We start from the raw sequence: 23,988 nt of genomic DNA, 5'->3' as shown, positions 1-23,988 counted from the left end.
TTACTCTCATACAACTGCAGTTCCTCCACAGCTGTAAGGTATCTCACTAAAGAACCCAAATCTGGGTAACTGCTGAGGATGATTCTGCTCTGGGGTAATGAATGGCATGAGAATCACGTGGGCCGGGGTGCTGGGCCAGCCAGGCTGCCTTGGCTCCTGCAGGGGTATCCTCTGCAAGCAGCACAGCCCCTGGTGCTGCCCAGAGAGGCTCCTTCATGGCTCAGAGGCAGGATTCTGTGCTTGGGAAAGTTGGCCTTGAAGCCCATTATCCATTTTCTGTGAACTGCCAGCAAGAAGCTATGACTCTTGCCAGTCACCTGAACAATCCTCTTAAAAATAAAATTAAATGGCACTGCCGATCCATCGTTGGTCATTCAGCCAGTGGACTGCTGGCATTGGCTTTTGCTTTCCTAATGCCTTCTTATAAACAAGGTTTTTGCTGATTCCATAGCCAGCTGTTGGCTTCCAGTCACTCCCAGGAGTGCCTCACAACACACTCTAGAATGTGAGAGATTGCTGTATCAAGACAGCCATAAAAGTGAAGGAAAACAAGGCCTGTGAAAATAAACACGCTGCACCTCTGATTGGCAATCCCACCTAGTTCATTCCCTACAATTGCACTAATCATTAGGACTCTTGCAATGTTTCCGAAGGAGAGGAAATGAAGTTGCTGAGATGGGAAAGGATATGAAATTTCCTGACCAGACTGAGGCACAGGTGCCCGGTATCTGGGATGTTATGCAGTATTTACCAAGGGAAATGCTGCTGCTGGATTTTTTGCATGCCTCTAAAATTGTTGTCCATCCCCCCTCAAAAAAGAAGTGCCATTATGTACTTCGTAAGGCCTCCAGCTCTGAGAAGATGCTGAGGGCCAAGCAGCTGTGATTCTCTTATAAAGTACTTTGGCATCTGATGCCCCCCCCCCATCCCAGCAGATTTAGTGTCAAAAGCTCTCTAAGGAAAAAGCCACATATGAAAAAAAGATCTTTGATGGAATGAAACTATAACCAGCTACTAAATCAATTGAGTTAGGAAATTCCCATTCCTTCCTCCATTCATCCAGAACCAAATCTCCTGTGGGAAGCCATTATTATATTTGGATGTTAAAATCCTCTTCCTGTACCAAAAAACATTTCTGGAGCTACAACAGCACAAAAACCTTGTTTATTAAATCCATGGGAAAATAATTCCACCTCCAAAGAGCTGAATGCTGGGCCACTGTCTGTCCACTGCCTGAAGTTCTTAGTTAAACAGCTGGGGAGCCTGAAGAAAATGTCTCATGACATCATCACTAAGCAATATCGAATTAAGAATGTAGATCATCATTTCACTCACACATCATTTGAGAACATTGTCAAGAAAGGAAATGAAAAGTTACATTGTTGCCACCTGTGTTGATTACTCTCCTGAATTAGGAGAGCCCCAAATCTCTTTTTTCCCCCTGTATGTTTTACGGAAAGACGATACAAAAAAGAGGCAGTGAGGCAGTGAACATGCAGGAATCCCCCAGTGAATGTAAAAATCAGTTCCATTTCCCAAATCCAGGGCTAGCCCCTGACTCAACAGCAGAGGGAATCTGAAGTGCCATGGAACTAAATTTCCCTCAGGTAAGAGTTGCAAAGGAGGTATTAGTCCTGTGCTTTAATTAATTATATTTATACACACACTCATAAAGCTAGTTTAGTACTTCCTTGCTGGTAAATAGTGACAAAAACACAAAATACATTTTCTCCCTGGCCTAAATTTTGCTATTGCTGCACTGCAGATCAGAATGTCCAGCCTGGGTTTGTTCACATCCCTTCCTCTTTGAATACTTATCACTTCAATTACCTGCATGGTTCAAAATGAACATTAAGTTGCTAATTATTACTAAGCCAGCTGCGATGGATGGCTACTGAAATAAGAGACTGTAGTTGTTTATTTGCAAAGCTAAATTTCCTTTGTGTTATGCTAAAAACATTTGCTCTTGGCTTGATTTCAAAACTGATGAGCATCCAAAACGCTGTTGAACTCGGTGTGTAATGCTTGTGAAATGCAGGTCTTGTGCAAAATGCAAAATGCAAAATGTATGATTTTCTTCCAACTACATGTCAGCAGTTTCAAAGTAGCTTGGAATTTTTACATGGTAACTTTGGAGTTTACTTTTCCTTTGTATACTTTTCGGTAGGATGAGGTATCTCCAAGGCTCTGAACAGTCACTTGACCTGCAGAATGGGTCTGATTGCTTTCTTGATCAGCCCTGTGGAACTCTGTCAACAGAGGCCATATATAATTAGCCACAGGCAGGATTTGAACCTAGTGAAGACATGATGGGACCATTATCTTGCAAAGTTATATCAAAAGATCTCTGAGAACGTGTGTATGAACAAGAGGTTATTGTCAGTACGAGGAGGGATGTGACTGTTGTCTTTAGGAAAATCCACACCCTCTCCATTTTTCATTTGGAAAGGAACAGAAATTGCCCATAGACCTGTGTGACGAAATCTCACGAGAACGATGACACTCCAAGGGGCATCATGTTCACAGGGGTAACTGGGAGCTTCCACCCAGGCCTGTCACACTGCACTGTTTGGAACAGCCCCTCCCACCCCCTCAAATTCACATACCCCAGCACCTGCACCCCCAGCTCCCTGCTGCCCTGCTCTGCTGGCCCCTTTGGCATCACTGGGGAAAAGATGTGTTTGATGTCCTCCTTTGCCCACTGCACAGCCACGGCAGTTGGGTTTGTTTGGCCAAATCACTGCACTGACAGGGATACCTCAGGACAGCAGCAAAGTTGGCCTTTTATCTTCTTGCTCTGACATTACTGCCATTACTGCCCCTACTGAGAGTAAATGGCAAACAAAATGTTTGTGTATTCCAAGATTTTTCAAGTGCTCCCTTCTTCCCTTTGCCTTTTGGCACAATGCTATTGATAGCACCCAACAGGCCAGATCATTTAAATACCACAATACCACATAGCAAATGCATGACACACTATAGACTTTTTCTTCTCCCCACTGCATATCACAAAAGGTAACACTAGGACTCAAACAAAAACAAATTACCTCAGTAACTCCTGGAAAACTCAAGTGGTTAATCAGTTACCTTTTATTTACATATATATGCTTAATGCTGAATTAAGTTGTAAAAACCAAAGGCTGATTTATAGCCCCAGTCAGCCTTAATTAACATTGATTCCAGGGGAATAGTAAATGTGAATAGCCTTCACAATTGAGGTTGAACAATGAACTCACTGGGTGTTGTCCAATTTGTAGCATGATTTACATGGAAGCAAGCCCTTCTTTTTCTAGGGTTACCCCTTTTTTATCTGGTGTTTAGGATGGGTTATATATAATCCATAGATAGGAACATTTGCTGTCAAATATTCTCCCTGATTTAGAGTTAGCCTTTACCATGGTCACTATAAATAAGGGAGAAAAAAACCCAATTTGAGGCTTTGCAGGGATTCCTTTTTCTTGCCATGTGTCATCGCTTCTCCATTTCATGGCATTTTTACGAAGTGGCCATAATGAAAGTCAGATTAAATGTACAGGATATATACGTTTAATCAACAGCCATTGGAGTCAGTAGTGCTGGAAGAGTTATAAAAGCCCCTGTGAATGCAAATTTATTGCAAAAGAATCTGCGTCTCGGTGGTAGGAATATCTGCTGAATGGTACTACCTGACACAGAACACCTAAAACTTTCAAAAGTGAATTATTTAAGTGTAAGGCTTTGCTTGTAAAGCCGCCAGCTGCTGGATTTCAAGACTTGAAACTGTTCCAAAACATGGAACTAGGTACTTTATTTGTGCACTAGAGTAAATACTCTGATTTTACTGCCAATTTAAATGTGCTCAGTTTACAGTAATGAGCTTGTATAGGCAATACCTTGTTTATAGAAAGTGGAACAGGAAGAAACTAACATTAACCATTAACAGTAGCAATTTCTCTTGCTTTCAGCTCTAACTTTATGCCAAATAGATCCTTCCCATGTCCTATCTGAAATATTTACTATTACTGTTCTTTTTCTAAGTCAGTGGGATAAACGGAGCATTCAATAAAATCATACAGCTTTTCCTTCCAGTCAGCTTGAAATGCAGCACTCTTTTGTAATTCCAAGGCACTATTTCTCATTCCTGTGGTGAAACATATTTCAAAAACAAATATATGTCCTGTGTACTAGCAAACCTGATGGTAGGTGTTAATCACAGAAGAATGGAGTTAACATTTTTAAATCTATTTAAAAAAGAACAGACCACTTCTCTAAGGGAAGTGTACTGAACTGTGGCTGCCACAATTTCTCAGGTTCTTGTACTCAACCAAAGTGCTTTATTCTTTCAATGCAGCTCACACGAGAAGCCCATGTGTTTATGTACATCCTGTCACCTTAAACAAACATGCTTACATCTTCTCTGGCCATCTGCTCTTGAAGCTGGAAGCTTTTCTCCCTTCCCCTCCCTCCTCAGCACCCCCTGACACACTCACTGGGTGCAGAGTTAATTCTGAGAAAACTCAGTGGAAAGCATGGAGTGAATTCCTTCTTCTACACAGATCACAGATTTCAGTGTTTTTTTGCTTCACTTGCAGTCTGAAAGTGACAATGATACACCAGAGGATTTTGGCTTATGGCGTTGGTCACTAGAGATGATGCTGGTGATTCTTTCACTGTCTCATTTTGCGTTAACTCCAGAATGTCCTAGCAGGGACCAGCACTTGGGTGTGCTGAACAGTGTCATCACTGAGCAGGAAGACACCTGCACAGTCTGAGGGGCTCACAGTCCACGGACACAAACAGGCTCAGGATAAATAGGGCACGCAGGAGCGCAGTGGTAGTGGGGTGGTGGGGCCTGACTTCAGAACCTCTGAACACCGAAACAGAGGGGGCAAGGGGGAGTAAGGAAAGGACAGACTCTGGAATGGATGGAGGGACACACAGCAAAGAGGCTGAAGTTTGAGGTGTAGGGAAGATGAGGAAACACAACAGAAACACACTCATAATAGCAAAAGCACATGGAATTGTTGGTTTCTGTGTACAGTTCTGTCGCTGGGGTCTTTTCCAGGCAGGCACAGGTTCCTCCCACACAAGGGCACAGTGAGCCAGACATGAGTGAGCTCCGGAGCAGGAGCTGTGACACTGCAGTTACTGTGGCACTGAGCCTGAGCTAATAACCCCTGCTGAGAGGAACAGGACTTCCATTTGGCTTGGAGAATAGGTTTGAGCATGCTCATGTCTGGTAATTGAAAACTCTACAGATGTATTTTTGCCTTCATGTGTAAAAAGATGGGCCAGTTTCTCTCACCTGTGTATCTCTGATTGGAACTGAGGCTCCTCAAGCTTTCAAATGGGTCCCTGTCTTTATTAACATAGCCCTGTATGCAAAAACAAAACAAACAAAAAAAAAACACCAGAACAGGTGGTGAACATTCCATTCTTCCTCTCTGCGTGTGAACTCTTGCTTTCAGTGGTGTCAGGAGTAAATTTCTTGTGTATTTCAAGGAGGCCAGGACATCTTCTTACACATTTAAAGTTGTATTTCATGGAATCCAATAACAGTATGTCCATATCTGGACTCCAAGGAACCAAATGTTGCCTGGACTTTATTCTTTATTCTTTAAAACACTTTATTCTTTAAAAGATTTAAAAGACAGAAAGAGTCTGAATACCTGGAAAATTTCTTGCTCAGTCATTTTCATGTAGTGACTTCTTTATACTTGCTAATAAAAAAATGCATCCTGTTCTTAATTCAGCAGAATTCAACTGACATGTACACAGCTACCAGTAAAAATTTACTTTAAATAAACTCGTTTGTCATTACCTTTCTCAAGACAGCTGTTGTCAGCACCATTACCATTTAAATTTGTTTTGCCCCTGACAATTAAAATGATATCAACACTGAGAGAATGTAACAATTTCCATTGTTCCTAGCAGATAAGCAAGTTAATTTTGTGCTGCAAGCCGTCACTGTAGCCATAATTAACTGACTGTGTATTGAAGAACTGTGATGTTTGAGATTATTCAGCCTTGACTGGGATGTATCAGTGACTAAATGTTTACTTACTGAACTGAGTGATTACTCCAAATCCTTGTCTTGGCTCCAGCAGTTTCAAGGCTTTTTCTCTGATACAGGTATTTCTTTTTTTAGTTTATTTGTTACAGTTTTTGAACCAAATTTGAATATCAATCAATGTTTAGACTTTGATGTTGCTTCTATAATGACATTGCTATAGAATACAGAAAGACATCAGGGGTTGACCTCACCCTGAACTCTTGAAAACTGTAATTTTCACTTGCAAAAATAGGTTTCAGTTCTTTTGTATTAGAACCTGCAGCTTTTCTCATGAGTTTGTTGTTATATATGTTACTGTTTGCTCATGCAGGAGACCTGATGACTTTTCTTCCTTTTCTAGATTTTCATCAATAATGAGTGGCAGAATTCTGAAAGTGGAAGAATATTTCCAGTATATAATCCAGCAACAGGAGAACAAATCTGTGACATTCAGGAAGCTGACAAGGTAATGTATCCCATGAATTGCTATATGCTTAATGTATAAATTAAATGTATAACAGATAATAGAAACAGATAAATAGATCAAAGCAAGCAGTCCAAAATAGCACTGTTGGACAGTTCTTCTGTTAATTGTAGTTCCAAAACCCATCATGTGACTAAGGTTGTATAACAGCAAATTCCATGAGCCTGTTTGTGTTATTTACCTGTGCCTTTAATTTTCTTCTTCCTTCTTCCCAGGTTGATACAGACAAGGCAGTGAGGGCAGCTCGGCTGGCTTTTTCCCTTGGTTCCGTTTGGAGGAGAATGGATGCCTCAGAAAGAGGCCATCTTTTGGATAAGTTAGCAGACTTGGTTGAAAGGGACAGGGCAATTCTTGCTGTAAGTGGCACATAAAAATCAGTTGACAGTTTTACATTCTGAGAGCCAATTCGTTCATGAACGGGTTGATATGAATTGTATGTGAAAAGCACACGCAGCTTCCTGGCTGAAATGGCTCTGTCCACTTACACTGTCTGTGATGCAAACCCCATAAAAGCCAACAAGAGACGTCCAGTGGGCTCCGATCAGCTTTAAATTGGACATCACACAAAAGCAGGGGTGTGCCCCTAACGGAAGTAACTCTTCTAGAACAAGAGCTGGCAGGTGGGGCGGTTTGTGCAGCCGGGAAGGGAAGGGCAGGTGAGGTGCTCAGGGACACTCAGCTGGTGACACAAAGCGCGGGTGCGGCTCCGTTTGGCTCTGGGATGAAGCCATCGAACGGTGGCATTGTTAATGTTGTTTTCCGCATGTCAAGTGCTTTGAACTAAGCCCGTGAACATCTTAATTCCAGCTTTGTCAACACTTAAATCATCTTACCGCCGGCGCTTACTGTAAAATCGCCATGGGGAGAAGGAAGTGCACAGCAAATCAACTTTACTCTGCCTGTCATTTAATTTTTATTTCTGGAGCCAAGTTCTTTACTGAGTTGCACTGCAGGCAGTGCCATTAATTGCTCTTGGGGATATAAGTCAGTGCAGAATTAGGCTTCCATTCTTCTCTATAGAAACTCATTTGATGGTTGGTGTGTTACACACAGGCGTCCTTTGCCCATTCTTAATGATTTCTATTAGACAGCTATTGAGAATGAGTTAAGCTCCTCAACATCTTAGGATATTTTATTGGATATTTTTGCTAAATGATCTTAGGAACCCCTAAGAGGATAGCTTATAAGATACTTTTAAAAATAGGAATATTAACTAAAAATAAAGACATTAGCTTGTTAATTTATGAGCTTCCCTAGAGGAAAGTTTGTTTATTTGATGGCAATAAATAAACTGGCTGTACAGTATAGATATCTCAGACCTCAGCAGGAGTCTTGGCAACCATATAGAGAAATTTTTATATTCACATCAATTATATAAAGAGGGATGTGTCCATTCTTCTCTTTATGGATTCAGATCATTAATACAAGGTTACAAGGAGCCCCTTCTCAGCTGTTATCATTAACATAACAGAACCCAGTTTGACAGGCATTTTTATCTTGGCTCCTGATTAAAGCGATTCAGCATTTATAGATCTGGACCAAACACAGTGGCTATTAGGTTCAAAGTACACAAAGGCACATGTACATGCATGTGGATACACACATAAACCCACAAGACAGAGGGACAGACAAACACACATAAACACACACATATGTTCTTAAACTCACAGCCCTTCCAGAGTACTCCAGAAGAAAACAGTTTGGGGTTTTTGAGGAAAATACTTTTTGTTCACATTTGCAAAGAGAAGCAACAAAGAGGATCAGATAATTGTTCTGAACCTTCTGGATTAAAATTGCACCAAGGCGCAACTGATCAGTCTTCATTAAAACCTTTGTCATGATTCAAGAGCTGTTAAGGTGGTAAATACTTAGGTACAATAGTCCAAAAATGTTACTATACTTACATCTCTTAACTTTTTCTTGTCCTGCAGACTATGGAATCACTGAACAGTGGCAAACCGTTCTTGCAAGCTTTCTATGTAGATCTCCAGGGAGTCATAAAAACCCTGAGGTATTATGCTGGTTGGGCAGACAAAATCCACGGAATGACCATTCCTGTAGGTAAGGGGAATTAAAGCACAGCTATGCACCTAAACCTTCTCATGGCCAGACTAAAGCTTAGTAGCTCACAGCTTCGTGGAAAGCAGAGGAGCAGCCTGGGTTGCCTGGGTTGCACCCACAGTGTGTAGTGTGTTGCTAAAGCAGATGTAGGAAAGTCAGCAAGGGCAGGACTAGGTGCCCTGCTCTTGTTCTGCCCCACATGCACATGTGAGGAGGGCTTGGTTTCTTTTGCATGCATCCATCTGAGGGGATAGCTCAGTATCTACATTTAAATATTGACACATATATAAAAATGGAGGAGGTATAAGCCTGAAAAATACCTTGGAATGCATGAAAATAGTGTTGGGTCCTTGTTTAAGAAACAGTATCATCATGTGTAGATCTTGTTTGCACATGTCTTCTTATTGCTTATGCAAATAATTGTACCTTGGACTAATACTGGATCTAAGTTAATTTATATTTTGAGAGCATTTTTAATGTTACTATAGAGAACTACATACTACTATATGAGATATATTTTGTTATAGATGCTTCTTCAAATTATTCAGTGAGATGAGTTTTATATTGTATATATGAGATAAACCTTCATGCATGCTAGGAAATTATTATGTTCTTATTCTTTGCTTCTTCTTATGCGAAAGAGATGCGAAAAAATCCTTACCATTATTTTTATTTAACAAGTCTCTTCCTCCTGCCCCTCCCTCCCAGCTGTTTAACAAATACAGGCTGCACTGTCTGATGCAAACATATTCGTTTGCAGTCTGGACTAGATGTACCGAGTGCTATAATTACACAACATGGCAAAATAGCAGAAAATGATTTTATGTAGGTGCAGTCATTAGGATGAGCGTACTCATCTTTCACCTGCATAAAACAAATGGCTGGAAAAACATTAAGGAAAATGAACATTCATTACATGGATTCCTTTTGGCTTCATGGTGCACATGTTCATTGCACAAGCATGTTTATTCCACTTTACCCAGTCAGGCCAGGGGGGCACACTCAGGGGTAAATGCCTATTGCTGTTGCCCAGCTATTTCCCTGGTGTTTCCCTGTGTGACAAGATCTGCAGTGCACTCACTCACCTCTACAGCAAAGCACCAAACTACCCAAGTGAGGCAAGCAGATAAATTGAAAATGTGCCTCCAAAATGTTCAGAAGGGAAACGTCTTGTAGCTGTTCTTGCAGTGTTACTCATCTTGGTGTTCCACCTTATTGAAATTGCAGCATGCACTGATCTTCACTATCTTATTTTCACTAAAGAAATGACAATAATAAAATTTCAGGTGTAGACATTCCTGCAAGGACTCAAAAGTTTTCCACAGTCATTTAGGTTGAGATTCGTAAATCCCAGTTTTGCTGCTTGCACTTCACATTTAATCATACGAAAGTGCAGACCACACCATAAATTCATGTATTCAGCAAATTTCCTGTTCCCTAATCTCTTTCTCCCTGGTCAGTGAATGCCTCCTTCTCACTCTTTAGCTCCACAGGTACACAGAAATTAGGTCAGCGACCAAAAGGCACTGCCAGATTAAGGAGAATAAATATTCTCTGCTTATTCTTGGTTTCAAGTACCTTATAGGATAAAACTTGATTTTTTTTTCAGTAAGATGGGCTATGCTGGGTGAAAGGAAGGCACATTTTCAGCATGCCTTCCTCAGTGCAAACTTTGTGCTAACACAGCTTTCAGTAGTGTAGAATCATAAGTCCATTCACAGATCTTCAGGAGATCAATTAGTTCTTCTTCATTTAACACTTCTCTTTATTCCTCTACTTTCACACCATAAATTCGTCATTCTCGTGAAGCTATTTTAGGCGAAGCCAGTGTTAAACAGCAGTGCTCTTTACGTTCACTTACCATCAGCTCACCAGAGATAAACAAGACAACAAAACAAAAATCCCTTCACTATTAAATCTTGTCTTTCTCTTCAGTGTGCTAATAAATCTGCAACCTCACAATCTTCTGTTGTTGCTGGTTTTGTTGAAGTTTTATTTTCCTGTAAAATAGAAATAGGCAATTGATAGACAAGTAGAAGAAGAAGTGTGTTTTACAGTCACATTCCTTTTGGTCCCAGAGCTACAAAACCTTCAGACTGCCCTTTGCTTGCTCCCATGCGTAAAGCCTTGATGATTTAAATTAAAACAGAATGAGGCTAGGCCAGAAACTGTTAAACTAATAAACTGAATGCAAGCAGAAATGTATCTTTAATGCAATGTATGCTGTGATATAGTTTAAAGAACCAATTCAGCTCTCCTCACCCACTTGTTTGCCATGTCCTGCTATATGAGGCATGGGACTGTATTACGGTTGTTATACAAATAAAATATTCGTGCTGGAGACTCCTGATGGAAATCTGAGCAAACACATCTGTGGAAGATATTGCTGTCCCAAAGTGAGATCCCTGGATAAATGGGACTTGCTTTCTGATTAAAAAATGAAAGTCTTTGGGCCAGGTGCTAAGCAGCTGCAAATTGATCTTGCTCTATTAATATCAGTGAGGACTGAAGAATGTCAGTTTACTTCAGCTGAGTATATTAAAAAAACCCTTTTAACACAAAATTTTAGATTGGATGTGGGATCAGTGTCAGGTCCCTCTCAGGCAATGTTCTTCTGGCAGCCAGCTAGTAAAGGATAAGAGTAACAATCATCAGCCACAGCATCTTAGAACAAGGGTCATTAGCATGACTTAAAACTCTCAAACATTTTAAAAATCTCCTGTATAATTTCTAAGCACAAGGGACCTTTCTATGCTCACTGTTTAGAATAACAGAATTAGGTTCATTTATTCTTAAGCTATTTTTTCCTGGTAACAGCTTATTCTGCATTATGGACAGGGTCACTCTTAGATCCACCTTTGGTCTGTCCAGAGACGTCCAAGGCTTCTGAGTAATTTCAAGTCACATATGTTCCCAAAGATATTGTTAGAAAGCAACCTCAAAAATCCCATCTTGACAGAAAATCTGTGGATGATGAACTTTGGAAGTAGGTGTCAAAAAGGGCAGCTGTCTAGAGTGTAGTGGGAGACAGCAGGGAGAGCAGCTCTGCATGGGAGGCACCGCTCTGCGGAAAGAACGTTCTGCCTACGCTGGGCAGAATTAACCACCATTTGTCTGCCTTGGCAAGGGCTTCAGGTTATCTATAACTCTGTGTGATGAAGCACGCAGACATGTGGCAGTGATTATGCAGTGACAATCTAAAGTCAGACAGTGCTAATGTAACTGTGTTACTGTTATGTTGCCACCATCCTTCTGGCTGAAAACCCACCTCTCACAGTACTACCGAGTACAAGCTGGTATTTTTAGCTGACTCCTCTGTGTACCTCTTGAGCACTTAGACAGTTTTGCTTGTATGTACTTCTCTGTATTTTGAATTCTACTTTGCTTCTGTTGGATCTGATGAATCTTCCTATGGTTTGTGAACCACTGCTAGCATCTCTGAAAGATAACCTGAAAAACCAAACTGATCATCTCAGTCTATGACACAAATATTCTCCTCTCCACTAGGGAGTTGTCAAACATCCGGAGATCAAAACATTGCAATGACGTTTTGTCAATGCAGTGCAAACCAACTGATAAACTATTTTCTTCTGCCTTTTCCTGAATCTCTTTTCTCTCTTTCCCTCTCTCCTTTATTTTCCCTGTTCTGTCCCTTGTTTTGTTTGCAAACTATTGTTACCTTTCTCATAATTATTCTGTATCTGGCCCCCACCTGACATATTAACTACTCTAGCTCAGGTTTCTACAGAGCAAATCCTGTAAAGTAGATGGATAGAAATAAGCAGACCTGACAGTAAGTTATTTCTAATCAAATTCAAGTTGAAGTCTTTTCTTAAACTCAAGAAACTTTAAGGATAAGCCTGTTTATTGTTACCAGATATATCTTAGAGGATATTGCAGCAGGTTCTTAAAACACACTCTCCATTGTGAAGTCAGGCCCTTCCCCAATATTGCACAGGAGTGGCTGCAGCTCTGGACTGAACTGGAGGGGGAGAGAGGCTGGGGCAGCCACTTCCCAGCCCAGCCTGGGAGGGAAAGCACATACCCTGTGTCAGACAGAACAATGGGAGCAAAAGCCCTGTAATCTCTCCTCCTCCTCCTCTTACTCCCTTCCGCTGTCTAACCTTTTCTTATCCTGGTAAATCATCTCCTGCCATTAAGCCTAGGTAACCTCATCATTCTTACACACTTAGCTGAAATTATTTTCCCAAGTTAAGAGATTTGAGTTTTTCTAGATGACCAAGCACCACAGGCCAAGGGGCACATTCAGCTCATGCCTTTAGCATAGCCCTTCCCTCAGCTGTAGCCTCACTGAAAAACATCTGACCTAAATTCAGAGATAGTTCGAGTCTGGGCTAGTTTATACAGCTACAAGACTCAACTGAGTACAAAGGTGCAGTAAATCTACTTCGCACAGATGCAGGCTGAGCACAGTAACAAAGCTCCTGGTTACAGTACCTTAACTGATCCTTTAACTGGTTCCCACACAGCAGGTCCCTTTGTGGCTCTTTGTTAACTGGGAAGAAACCTGCATGTGCAACTTCAGCATGTGCTCCTGGACCACAGGAAGTACATGATGCTCAGTGACACAAGTCACAAACTTTCCCTCTTCATTCCACATCTAGAGATTGTGGTACATCATTCCATCATTTCACACTGCCTGTGTCCTCACTGGCAGATGAGTCAGCTGAATGTTACTCTATTACCCCACACTGGGTTGTAGATACATCCTTATATTGCTGTGTTCCACTCATGCCTTTCAGGCAATTGCCTCTGTGACTCTTCATTTCTCTCATCCTTAAATCAGCTAAGGCAAATAAGTGCTTCCATGCTACTGCAATTTTATGTGCAGTACAGCTTTTTACCAAGGAACAAAGCAGGTTACTTTCTGATGGGGAGCCTGCTTTCTTTGTTGTATAAAAAGAACAATTAGGTTGCTCCTGAACCTAGGGTTCCCATGCTGGCTTACAAAAAAACACTTTCATGACTTTATTTCTTTTACTGCCATCAAAGGCTGATCCTTAGAGTTTTTTCCCCCCCCCTCTATTTTATTTTATTTTTTTTGTTCTGCCAAGTCAAACTGCACTTGAGAGTAAGCATGCTCATCTGTTTCAGATGGAGATTATTTTACGTTTACAAGACATGAACCCATCGGAGTGTGTGGACAGATCATCCCTGTGAGTATCTCTACTAGTGCTTTCTATTTATTTTCATTTGAACCAGCTCTCTTTAAAGACACATAAAACATGGTCTTCAGCTATGTGTGTTTTCCATTACGAAAAAAGCTGAGCTCATATTGTTGACATATCTTTAACAGCCTCCCTGCAAATGCTTATTTGAACATGCTAATAGGGTTTAGGCTCTGTTATTAGGAGTTAAGTTCTCAAGTCATAGAATTCACATGATTAAAACAAGCAAAGCAAAACACAGTGTTAATATGCTGTCAGTGGTTATGGATGTTCACACAACTTATGGAAAATTGATGCTTTGCTGTGGTAGTCTCTTTATTTATTTAGTTTTTACTGTGATTTATCAGGCTCCTCAGTTCCTGGGAGAATGTGATGTATTTTAATTCCATTCTTTCCTGCTATTTCTTTTACAAGGCTGGAGGAGAAAAGGAAACTCCAGGAGACATATCATTACAATTAACATTGTGTAGCTAATAGAAGACATGAAATGTTTGTTTTATTTGTTGTGAGAGAGAAACACATAGTTCCTTCAAATCCAATACTCCCCCTACACCCCAATAGAAACCCTCATAATAAAATCTTGCTGAACACTGCCTAGGAATTGCACTTGGAGGATAACTTTTTCAGAAGAGCCAGTTAACCAGCTTTGGCAGAAATGTCAATGGGAGACTCACATATAGCTATTAAAATATTCCGTGGAAGCTTTTTTGCTTGACAAAACACTGGGGGACTAATCAGGCCATTCTCTGAAACTTTTGTTGATGTTGATTTTTATTTAGTTCACATTGCCACAAAGCCACTAAACAGAAACACGGAGCAATTCCATTACAAGAGGAGCAGCCAGAAAAGATTACTTTAACAATGTTAAGCCCTTTTTCCCTATTTATATTTGTTGCTATTTCATGTCTTTGTTAAGGGGTGGCTTTTGTGTTTGGCACTCGGCAGAAACCCAGAGAAACATGCAATGACTCAGAGAGTCTGTGGCTACAGCCATCCTGCAAACACCTACACACTCTCCTAACTTGGTCCTTATGAATGAAAGATTCCACAGCTCTATCCCCGTTCCTCAGCCAGGCACAAAGAAAAGCTTTTGCTAAATGACAGCCCCAACATCAAACCCTAGCGTTGCTGGACATCTCTTAGGCTTGTCTCACTGAGTTTAACTTGCAGACCTGCTGAAGACACTTGGCCACAGGCTGAGGATCGTGCCAAAAGCAGGATTTGTTTAGTTTAGATGTGCAAACCTTTGTTCAGGGTTCCCAGCCACTCACATGTTCGCTCTTCCCTCAGGTGTGTCCTCCAAAGCCTGAAAATGGCTGTCATATCCACCTATTCTAACAGCACTGCTGATCTGTTCCGTATTTCCTCCATGCTACCAGTCCCACAGGACAGCCCAGGCTGCTGCATGTGCTTTGCCATTGCCTGAGCAAATGCATTATTCAAAAATAAAATTAAACAGCAAGTCTAACACTGAACTCCTCATCCTCTTTCACATCCCAGCTTCCATCAAAACGTGCTCTTTGGCAGTGCTGTAGCATAAACAGGGCTATATAGTGCCCTATAAAACTGCTGTGAGCTCTCCTTGCAATGCCATTAGAAGTGCAGGCTGTTAGCACACTGCTGGCCCGACAGCTCCCCTCCCAGGTTTATGTACTGGAGATGGAATTAAAACATCACTTTGTCTCCGGAGTTTATAAACAACAGAGGGAGTAAAAAATTGGGTGTTCGGTGAAGGAAAGACAGTTGTGTATTTTTTCAAGCTAGCCAGGGGCTAGAGAGATGTCTGAGAGTGGCAGCTGATATGCATCAGGCAGCAACACGTTCTGGCCAGTGGCTGACTCTGTGACTGATATTTTCTATCCTCCTTCTAAAAGAGACTGTTACATGCATTTGTAAGAGTGATTGTGCAAACACAGTTATTTTATTACTCTGACATTTTCACTAAAATCAGCAGGACTATCTACTTAACCTGCTAGGATCAGGCCTTGGAGCAAAAGCTTGTTACTTTTATCTTTATCCAAGCATGTTTGTGCATCAAACTAATATAATTCACTACATCATCTGCTGCAGTTCAGTGAAGTTATAATGAATGACAATACAAAATTTTATAGCAGCTTAGAGTTTGTCAACTTGTTTTGTACTGTCCTTTTAACATCTTTCATGTAGATTTCTCAGTAAGAAGTCTTCAAGAAAATTAAATGCTTTGATTGAACATGGACATTTATGGACTTTTTATTGTAATTCCATCAATTAAGGATTATATAATTTTGAGTAGAAATTTTATATCTTAAGATGTATTCAGGGATATGAAATTTACATCCAAAACTGCTTAAACATGAACAAACAGTTCTTTCCAAATGTATCAGAAGCAAGACCTATTTTCATGGGGGAATTAAAAGTGCCAATAGCAAAACAGTAAATGAAATAAAAAGTTGTGACTTAAAAAATTAATAGATAACAGAATTTTATTTTATGGAGATTACAGGTGGGGGTTGTATTTCTTTGAACAGGAGAGAAAAAACTAAGAAGTCACTGTTGTTGCTTTCTTAATGGCAGTAATTTAAAAAAAAAGTCCTTGCTTTGTGCTGGGAAAGATTTATGTTGAGGATCAGCCTGAGAAATAAGTGAGGTATCAGCTTGACATCTTGAAAACAAAACACCACGGTAATATTTTTCCATCTATCAACTTTTTTTTTCCCTACAGTGGAACTTCCCCCTGCTGATGTTTGCATGGAAGATTGCTCCAGCTCTGTGCTGTGGCAATACAGTAGTTATTAAACCAGCAGAGCAAACACCACTCAGCGCTCTCTATATGGGTGCCCTCATCAAGGAGGTAAGAATAATTGTGGGGAGAGATGTCTGTCTCTCCTTCTGGGGAGGGAACTACCAGCACATGCCTGCTTTAAATCACTCTAACAGTTCTCATAAGTCATGCTTACCTTCACTCATTCCTATTTTGACAGGCGGGCTTTCCACCAGGAGTTGTCAATATTTTGCCCGGATTTGGTCCAATTGTTGGCGCAGCCATAGCCTCTCATGTTGGCATTGATAAAATTGCCTTCACTGGATCCACTGAGGTAAGAGGATTCACACATTACTGTAAAACTTGAATAAATACTTCAGTCTTTGTTTCTTTCTTTCTACATTTCTTACTGTCACTGACTAAATGAGCTACATCTAAATAACAGTGGTGTGTGCTTCCCAGCTAAACTCATGTACCACAGGACTTCCCAAGCACAAATGGCTCCTTTCCTCCAGCCCCTGCTGTGCTCAGCACCTCAGCACAGGAGATACGCCTGGAAAAATATTACTGGGATTTCCTGTGGGCTTATGAGGATGTGAATCACATGCAAGTAGGCAGAACATCCCGTGTATATCATAGCACACATAAGTGCTGTTTTAACATCCATAATTTGTGTATCCTGCTGAACTTGGGGAAAAGGGAGAGGAAGGAAGAAAATTGTGCAAATATACTGCAACTTTGATGCTGCATTCAAGTATATTGAGGATGAGGAGGAGACCTAAAAAGGAAGGAATGCAGGGAGAAAAGGAGATTGTCTAAGGTGTCAGTTCCCAAAATGATGGAAAGAAGCTGGCCAGAGGATGAAGGGAGTCAGTTGTCTCCTGGATGCCAAAATGTCTTGCTATGAGTCCATGCTGCAGATGTTAGAGGAGGTTCTCTCTGAAGATGAAGGCTGCAATCTACAGCAAGACTAACCCCCAAAAACTCTCATCACGTCTTGCTCTCAAATATGTGCCAAGCTGGCTGTTATCAGGCTTGGGGTGGGGATGACAGAGGTACTCCAGACTGAAGTCACAGGAGAAGGGGCCTTATCTCATCGTCTGAAGGCAGACAGAAAGGAATCTCTGTGGGAGTTTCAGGGCTGGTTATATTTAGAGAGTGCTAAACCCAGCCCTTTTCAATTCAAAATCTGACAAACTATTGTATGGAGGGAGCTAAACCCCAGGGATCCAGTCTCTCTTTGATATGTTTGACTCCCACTCGTGGCAGTGGTAGGCTTTATGCATCCCAGGGATACTGCTCTTCACGGTGAGGCAATTTGTTTTTTGATTTGCATCAATAATTCACTGATCATGCAGCCCTGCTAGATATGTGTGGGTATCTCCCTGGTGGACCCAAGAATTGCAGAGACCAGCTCAACTATTTCAAATAAATTATTCTGGTGGAATTATTCTGGAATTGAATTTGCGAGTCACACACAAACCTAAATTAACAGTAAAATATAGCTGCAGTTGTATGCCTGATTTGCACACACAGGTGTTCTGCAATTACTACATGCCTGTATATGATTTTTTAATGACAACTTCAGAGTCTAATATACACAGGTTACATTCTAAGTCAAAGGCTATATTAGATTTCAGATTATTCTATGGAATTACTCTAGTCATTACATCTCCTGTATCCAATTAAGATTAGCATCCTGGAATACTGAAAATTTTAATATGAGCTGATTACCCCCCCCCCATAAATTAAGTTGAAACAATTGTTTTCATAAAGATATGTGGTCTCTGTTTAAGATAAATATTCTATTATACAGGATGTTGCACTGTTTGGAAGAGGAAAAATACAGATGGGTTAGGTTTCAAAGTTGTCTCTTGTAGCCAAAATAAATTTTTATTGTAGTTCCAGACAGCTTTCGTTTTAATAGGCGTTTAAACTCAAAAGCTGTGGGTTTTATACTAACTCAGTGCCTACCTTTAAAAGCCTTACTAATAGGAAGTGAAAAGCATTACAGAGATGAAAAAGCAATTCTCTAAGAACCTAAAGCAAGAACAGATGGATCGTTTTAATGCAGAGTTAGTGTAAACTATTCCATATTGTTTCTGATTTCCTGTTACACTGAATTTTTGTAACAGCAAGTCAACATTGTAACATTTTAAACACCATGTTCTGATAGGAGCTGGACTATAGTCTCTGACTCCTCCAAAGCAGATTCCAATTTCTAGTGAAATAATAATGGAAATATTTTTTCCTTCTGGTACTTGTCTGAAGCATGTCAACTGTACACTCCAGTGGTGGGGATTTCCAATAGCCATTAGGGGTATAAACAGCATGTATTAACTCCATTCCTCCAGTCCCTCCGTGTGCTAGTTAAGGCAGTTCATGATGGGCAAGTTAATGATAAAACCTATCAGTACAAAGGGAAATATCTTAAAATTGAGATTCTGAAGCTCAGGTTTTTTCTCAAGTTTTCACCATAAGGTTATTTTATAAAAGTTCTTTACCTTTGAAGTATACTTACAGCTAATGAAAATTCCCCATTTGCCTGTAAAAATCACAAAAATGGGCTATTATTATTTTTTCCTGTGATACTCTTGAAAGGCAGAAAACAGGCTGCTCCTAAAAAAAAAAAAAAAATTAATGTTAATGTATTCCAATATTTGTAGAACCCAATCCATAGAAATAGGAGCCAAAAGGCCAAGTTCACAACCTTAACTCAATAAAGCCTGACACAGCCACACCGCAGAGCCCTCTAGCCTCGCACCTTATCTTGCAACAGGCCCAGTACCAGATGCTCACAGAAGACAGCACGTGTAGAGTGATCCTTTCCTTGCTGCAGCCTCACAGCTTCTGACCATCAATGACTTACACACCTCTGAGCCCAGAGGTGCACGTGGACACTTGTATTCCATGTGCCAATGGCTTTGTCACCCCTGCCTTAGTCCAGTACCTCTTGACACTCCTAATGACTGGGAGGCCTCAAGCCCCTGCCCATACAATGACAACACAGAAGTAACTTTCAACTTCTGTATCTGATTTCTAGTTCAAAGCTATCCAGTGTGCACTCTCTTCTCTGGGTTTTAGATTCTTGGGTGCTCTGAATTTTTTTTAAAATAATGCTATTTATTTTTCACACACCTCCCCACAAAATAATATGTGAAAAAGCATAAAGAGCTCTTTTTCTCTGGAGCCATTACTGTTTGATTTCACTTCTCTCCAGCTTTCCTGCTGCCCCTCCTTCTATGTGTTAGCTTGCACACATTAAAGGAATAGTCTGCCAACTCTTTCATCCCCCAGCCTATCTGCTTCTTATGAAACACCCTCCCATGAATCACCTTCCTCTCACAATCCCCTAGTACAGGGATCACAAAACTCTTCCCTTCCACAGCTCACTTGGAAGGGGAAGGGTTCTGCAAACACCTGGCAGGCTATGGATTTCACTCTGACAACTGTCACACTGAAAGAAATTAAATCATACTGAGTATGAAAGTCCACCTAAAATACTGTGCCTCTTTAGATTCCAGCAGCTTTCTTGGCTTCCCTGCTTGCTTCAGTTCACTCTTCAGCAGCCTGTTTGGTACAGGCATTTTAACCAAAATGTTTATTTTTACTGTGTTGGTTTAAGTGAAGCAGGGCTAATCCATGATCCTCCTTAATTACAGCAATCTCCTCAGGCTTCACTGACACATTTTTTCCTCATCTTCCATGATCAGATGAAATTTAAACTGCCATAACCAAACTTTCTTCCAGCCAATACAACCACTTTAACAGTTGCTCCTATCCTTTTCCTACCTTCCCTTGAAAGTCCATAATCAACTTACATATCTCATTACATCTTACTGAATTTCTCCTTGGTCCTTCTGGCCGCATGCTGCAGGGTGAAACTCCCACTCACTGGGAGCATGGGAGAGGGGCTGTGAAGCTCAGCTGTGTCCCACCATGCCCACTGTTTGCTGTACATGCCTTTTCCTTTTGCACTGCCCCAGTAATTTACAATTTCTGAGTTAAAGAACAGGTCCAAACTCCGGGTGTCTGGCATTCCCATGTCTCTGCTGTTAGGCTGTAGTGCTCAGAAGTACAGATGTTCTACAAGTCTCTTCCCCAGTGAACTAACAGTGGGCTTTATGTATTTCCAAGACAAATGCTGATGAGAGGACAATTTTTATACATACCATAAATGCAAAGAGTTTCTTCATACTACTTTCTTATTCTCTGAAAGAACTTTTGCTATGCAAAAAAGGTAAGAGGACTTCAAATATCAGAGAAAAGCTGCCATCAGAAGCAGGTTTACTCTTAATTTGCCTTTATTTCCATTTAAGTCTGTGAACTCAGTTAAGGCTTTGCAAATACAGACATTTTCCTGCTGTGAGCTGTCTGCCCATGTCGCTACCTGTGTGCTCCATCTGAACTGCAACTGGTGTGGGGATGGTGTACCCATAAGTTCCTGGAACACAGGGAAAAGCTGAGGGCAGCATGTTCTGGGTTTAAAATTAAAGATGATTATAGAGAGTGAGAAGTTATAATTTTTTTTTAAATGCAGATTTAAAGCCCTGCCTGGGATAAAAATTGTATTTTGATTGTTGCAAAGGCTTAATGAGTTCTAATAACTTCTGTTTAAAACCAAACGTGTAACCTCCAAATCAGACTGGCTTCCAACTCCCTCCAGTTGTTAAATGCTCTCAAGATGAGAAATATAGATAGCACACAAAACATTTGAAGTTCTGGCCAACAAGAAATGTATCCTAAGTGGCTGGTTTCCACTTTGTTCAAACTACGACCCATTAAAATGCAGACAGATTTAAGATAGGATTCAAGTCTGTGTTCAGGCAGTTCTGTAGAGTAACCCAAATAAATATCCAACAAATTGGTTTGGATGCCTGTGTAAACAAAAGGTCTATAAACAACTGCAATAAACCCCAGCAAAAGAGTCTGCATTTTGCTTGGCAGAATGTTTTCTTTATGCACTTAGATTAACAAACCATGATCTCATCATTAGTCAACAAGATACTAGAGAGGCCATCAAAGCAAACTACGGGAGAGTTGAGATTGATTCATGCCAAACAAATGTTTGTAGCTAACAGCTGTATTACCACTGATTCTAATTTACTCAGCAGGATTCTCCTTTCATTTCCAAAGTGAGATGAATGTCCCAATGCATGATGTAGACAGAAAGTCTTCCTACTGCACAGGCAATGAGTTGTGTGAGCTCTCCTGGATCACACAATCTTTTGCTGATTTTAGGCTTCATGAAGAATTGCAACCTGGCATTTTCTACTTTAGCAATAAGAATCCTAAAGGTGATCTGATCTGTTCTGAGAAGTCTGTGAGATTACAGTGCTACATATATGCCCTGTGTAAGGATTTAGGGAGGGTACATTAGCGTTCATTCTTGTTCCTGAGGAATCCTTTGGATCCTATCTTGGACAGCTTGTGCCTCCTGAATGAGAAGTTGTTGTTTCCCTTTTCCTTCCTTTGTGTTTTTGGTAGCATTTAGGAAGCTGTCCCTGGGCAACTGTTGTGCCTCTTTGCCTACAAAAGATGCACATCCAAAACAATCATCTTAAACCCAGTACAAATAGGATGGTGTATCAGTCCTATCAGCATTAGCAGGAGTTTAGCCACAGACTTCCATGGGGCCAGGATTTAACCAATGGAACAAATGAGCCATTTATAGCTTAGGATTCTCTCCAAGAATTTGTGTTTGGGATTGCCTTTTCACTTATGCTGCACTATTCAGTATGCTCTTTTCAGGGCTGCTTCTCACACGGTCAGATAAAGCTCTCTTCTTTTTGCCAGTATTTCAAATTTGCTTGTCCTTGCAGGAGGCACACCCTGAACCTGTCAGGAGGCTCTAAAATGCTTGTCAGAAAGATTTTGCATATAATCTGGAATTCAGAAAAAATAAGGCAGACTGAGTGAACAGCAGCATGGGTTTGAGAGTTTTGCCAAAACAATGACATCCAGTGTCTCAATAGCCAGAGAGAGAAAACTGTACTTCCAGAAAACACTGAAAATTTCTGTCTGGCCCTACCATCTTCCCGAAACTTAATTAATCTCTTGTAACTTAAACCACTTCCTGTTCTTCAGATATTCTCTCAATACCCCAAGAAAGGTGTAGAGTGTATTATTTAAAATCTCTAAGTAACTGATGATGTATATCTCCTCTGTCACATTTTGCACTGTTCATGGAATCTTTTAATCCATACATGTCCCTGTGCCCTTTTCCCCTTCCCTGTCTTGTCTGTGGCAGTGTCAAGAAAATGACCTGCTGTTCAGCTAGACCACAGTTCCTCTATATTCAGGTGCTCCCTGATGATTTACTGTTTATCTGTGAGCAAAGGAAGGTTCAGAGCAAAGGAGAACCCAGACATTCCGCATGACAGAGCTGAAGAGGAAGTACCACAAACCTTGGAGGTTTGCTTTTGACTCATGAGACTTTGAGTGCTCTAGCAGTAACAGGCAAACCCACCTGTACCCTTTAGAAATACAGATTTCTGTCTGAAACAGAAAATTAAGAGAACATGAAAGACGACTAATGTTTTTTAATTTCTGCTCCAAGTATTTAAAATGCAACTGCTTAACCCTCCTCTTGAAAGAGACATTAAATTTCCATGTAGACAAGGCATAAATAAACAACAATCAAATGTTTTAGATCATGATACATTCTCACTGCCAATGTCACACTGTTGACACTGCAGAAACAGACCCTTCCAGGACTATCCTTCAAAAAGCTTTGTTGCTCAGGAGTGCCTCAAACTACTTTTTGAATCTTTGTTGTTGTTAGTCTGCATAACAAATTGTTTTCTTTGAGATGGACCAAATTACATCTGCTTCACCCTCCATGCAGCTCACAAGGTTATGGTACTTCACAAGCTATCCGGGGATACTCCTGATATCAATCTTGAAGCCTATTCAAAACAAGGATGGGGAGTCAGGGCTTTCTCTGCCAACATTCCTGCCGAATAATCACACAGCTCCATTATCTGTGGGGGAGTCCTCTCTCCCAGCGTTCCCTCTCCGGGCCGTGCTGCCTATTGGGAGCTCAGGGATAGAGCTGAGAGACACCGCGGGAAGCGTGTCCTGAAAGCCCATGCAGATTGCAACACTATCACTTATCCCTTTCATGCTGTCTTTCTCCATAAAGAGAGCCTCGGTCACAAAAGGCCGCCTTTGTCACTAAATAACCACGGTGCTGGTGCCTTCCCTAAGACTTTTCTCAACTTGTAAGTGCACAGGGCACAACGGGAGCACCGTGAACAAAAATGCTGAGCAGCGTGAGCCCCACCATCCTGATGTCTTACACTGATCTCTAACAGGAAAGACACAGTGAAGCCTTCTATTAAGTTTTTACTTGGAAACTTGACAACAGCTTCCCCGTTTTAAAAATACCTCAGACTATACTTTTCCAAATTAACACCGCTGTCTCAAAACCCTTTGGACTTGAATATTTGCCATATACACTACACTTGGACTTGCATAC

General features: G+C 40.8%; 1 protein-coding gene and 1 long non-coding RNA gene across 2 annotated transcripts in view; one reads left to right on the top strand and one right to left on the bottom strand.

The window, feature by feature from the left end:
- The window catches only part of ALDH1A2 (aldehyde dehydrogenase 1 family member A2), a 52,155-nt gene that overhangs the window by 16,795 nt on the left and 11,372 nt on the right, over window positions 1-23,988 (top strand). Inside the window, exons 2-7 of the mRNA XM_066328507.1 lie at window positions 6,393-6,497; window positions 6,731-6,871; window positions 8,447-8,576; window positions 13,692-13,753; window positions 16,470-16,598; window positions 16,729-16,842. Coding sequence (XP_066184604.1) covers window positions 6,393-6,497; window positions 6,731-6,871; window positions 8,447-8,576; window positions 13,692-13,753; window positions 16,470-16,598; window positions 16,729-16,842 — 681 coding nt within the window. The remainder of the gene's footprint in view (window positions 1-6,392; window positions 6,498-6,730; window positions 6,872-8,446; window positions 8,577-13,691; window positions 13,754-16,469; window positions 16,599-16,728; window positions 16,843-23,988) is intronic.
- Window positions 14,046-23,988, bottom strand: part of LOC136367104 (uncharacterized) — a 37,363-nt gene continuing 27,420 nt past the window's right edge. The window contains exons 2-3 of the long non-coding RNA XR_010744639.1: window positions 16,705-16,862; window positions 14,046-15,187 (exon numbers count right to left, since the gene is read on the bottom strand). This is a non-coding gene — a long non-coding RNA (uncharacterized lncRNA). The remainder of the gene's footprint in view (window positions 15,188-16,704; window positions 16,863-23,988) is intronic.

Source organism: Sylvia atricapilla, chromosome 13 (assembly GCF_009819655.1).
Source record: "Sylvia atricapilla isolate bSylAtr1 chromosome 13, bSylAtr1.pri, whole genome shotgun sequence".
Lineage (NCBI taxonomy): Eukaryota > Metazoa > Chordata > Aves > Passeriformes > Sylviidae > Sylvia > Sylvia atricapilla.
This window is presented reverse-complemented; position numbering and strand designations above follow the sequence as displayed.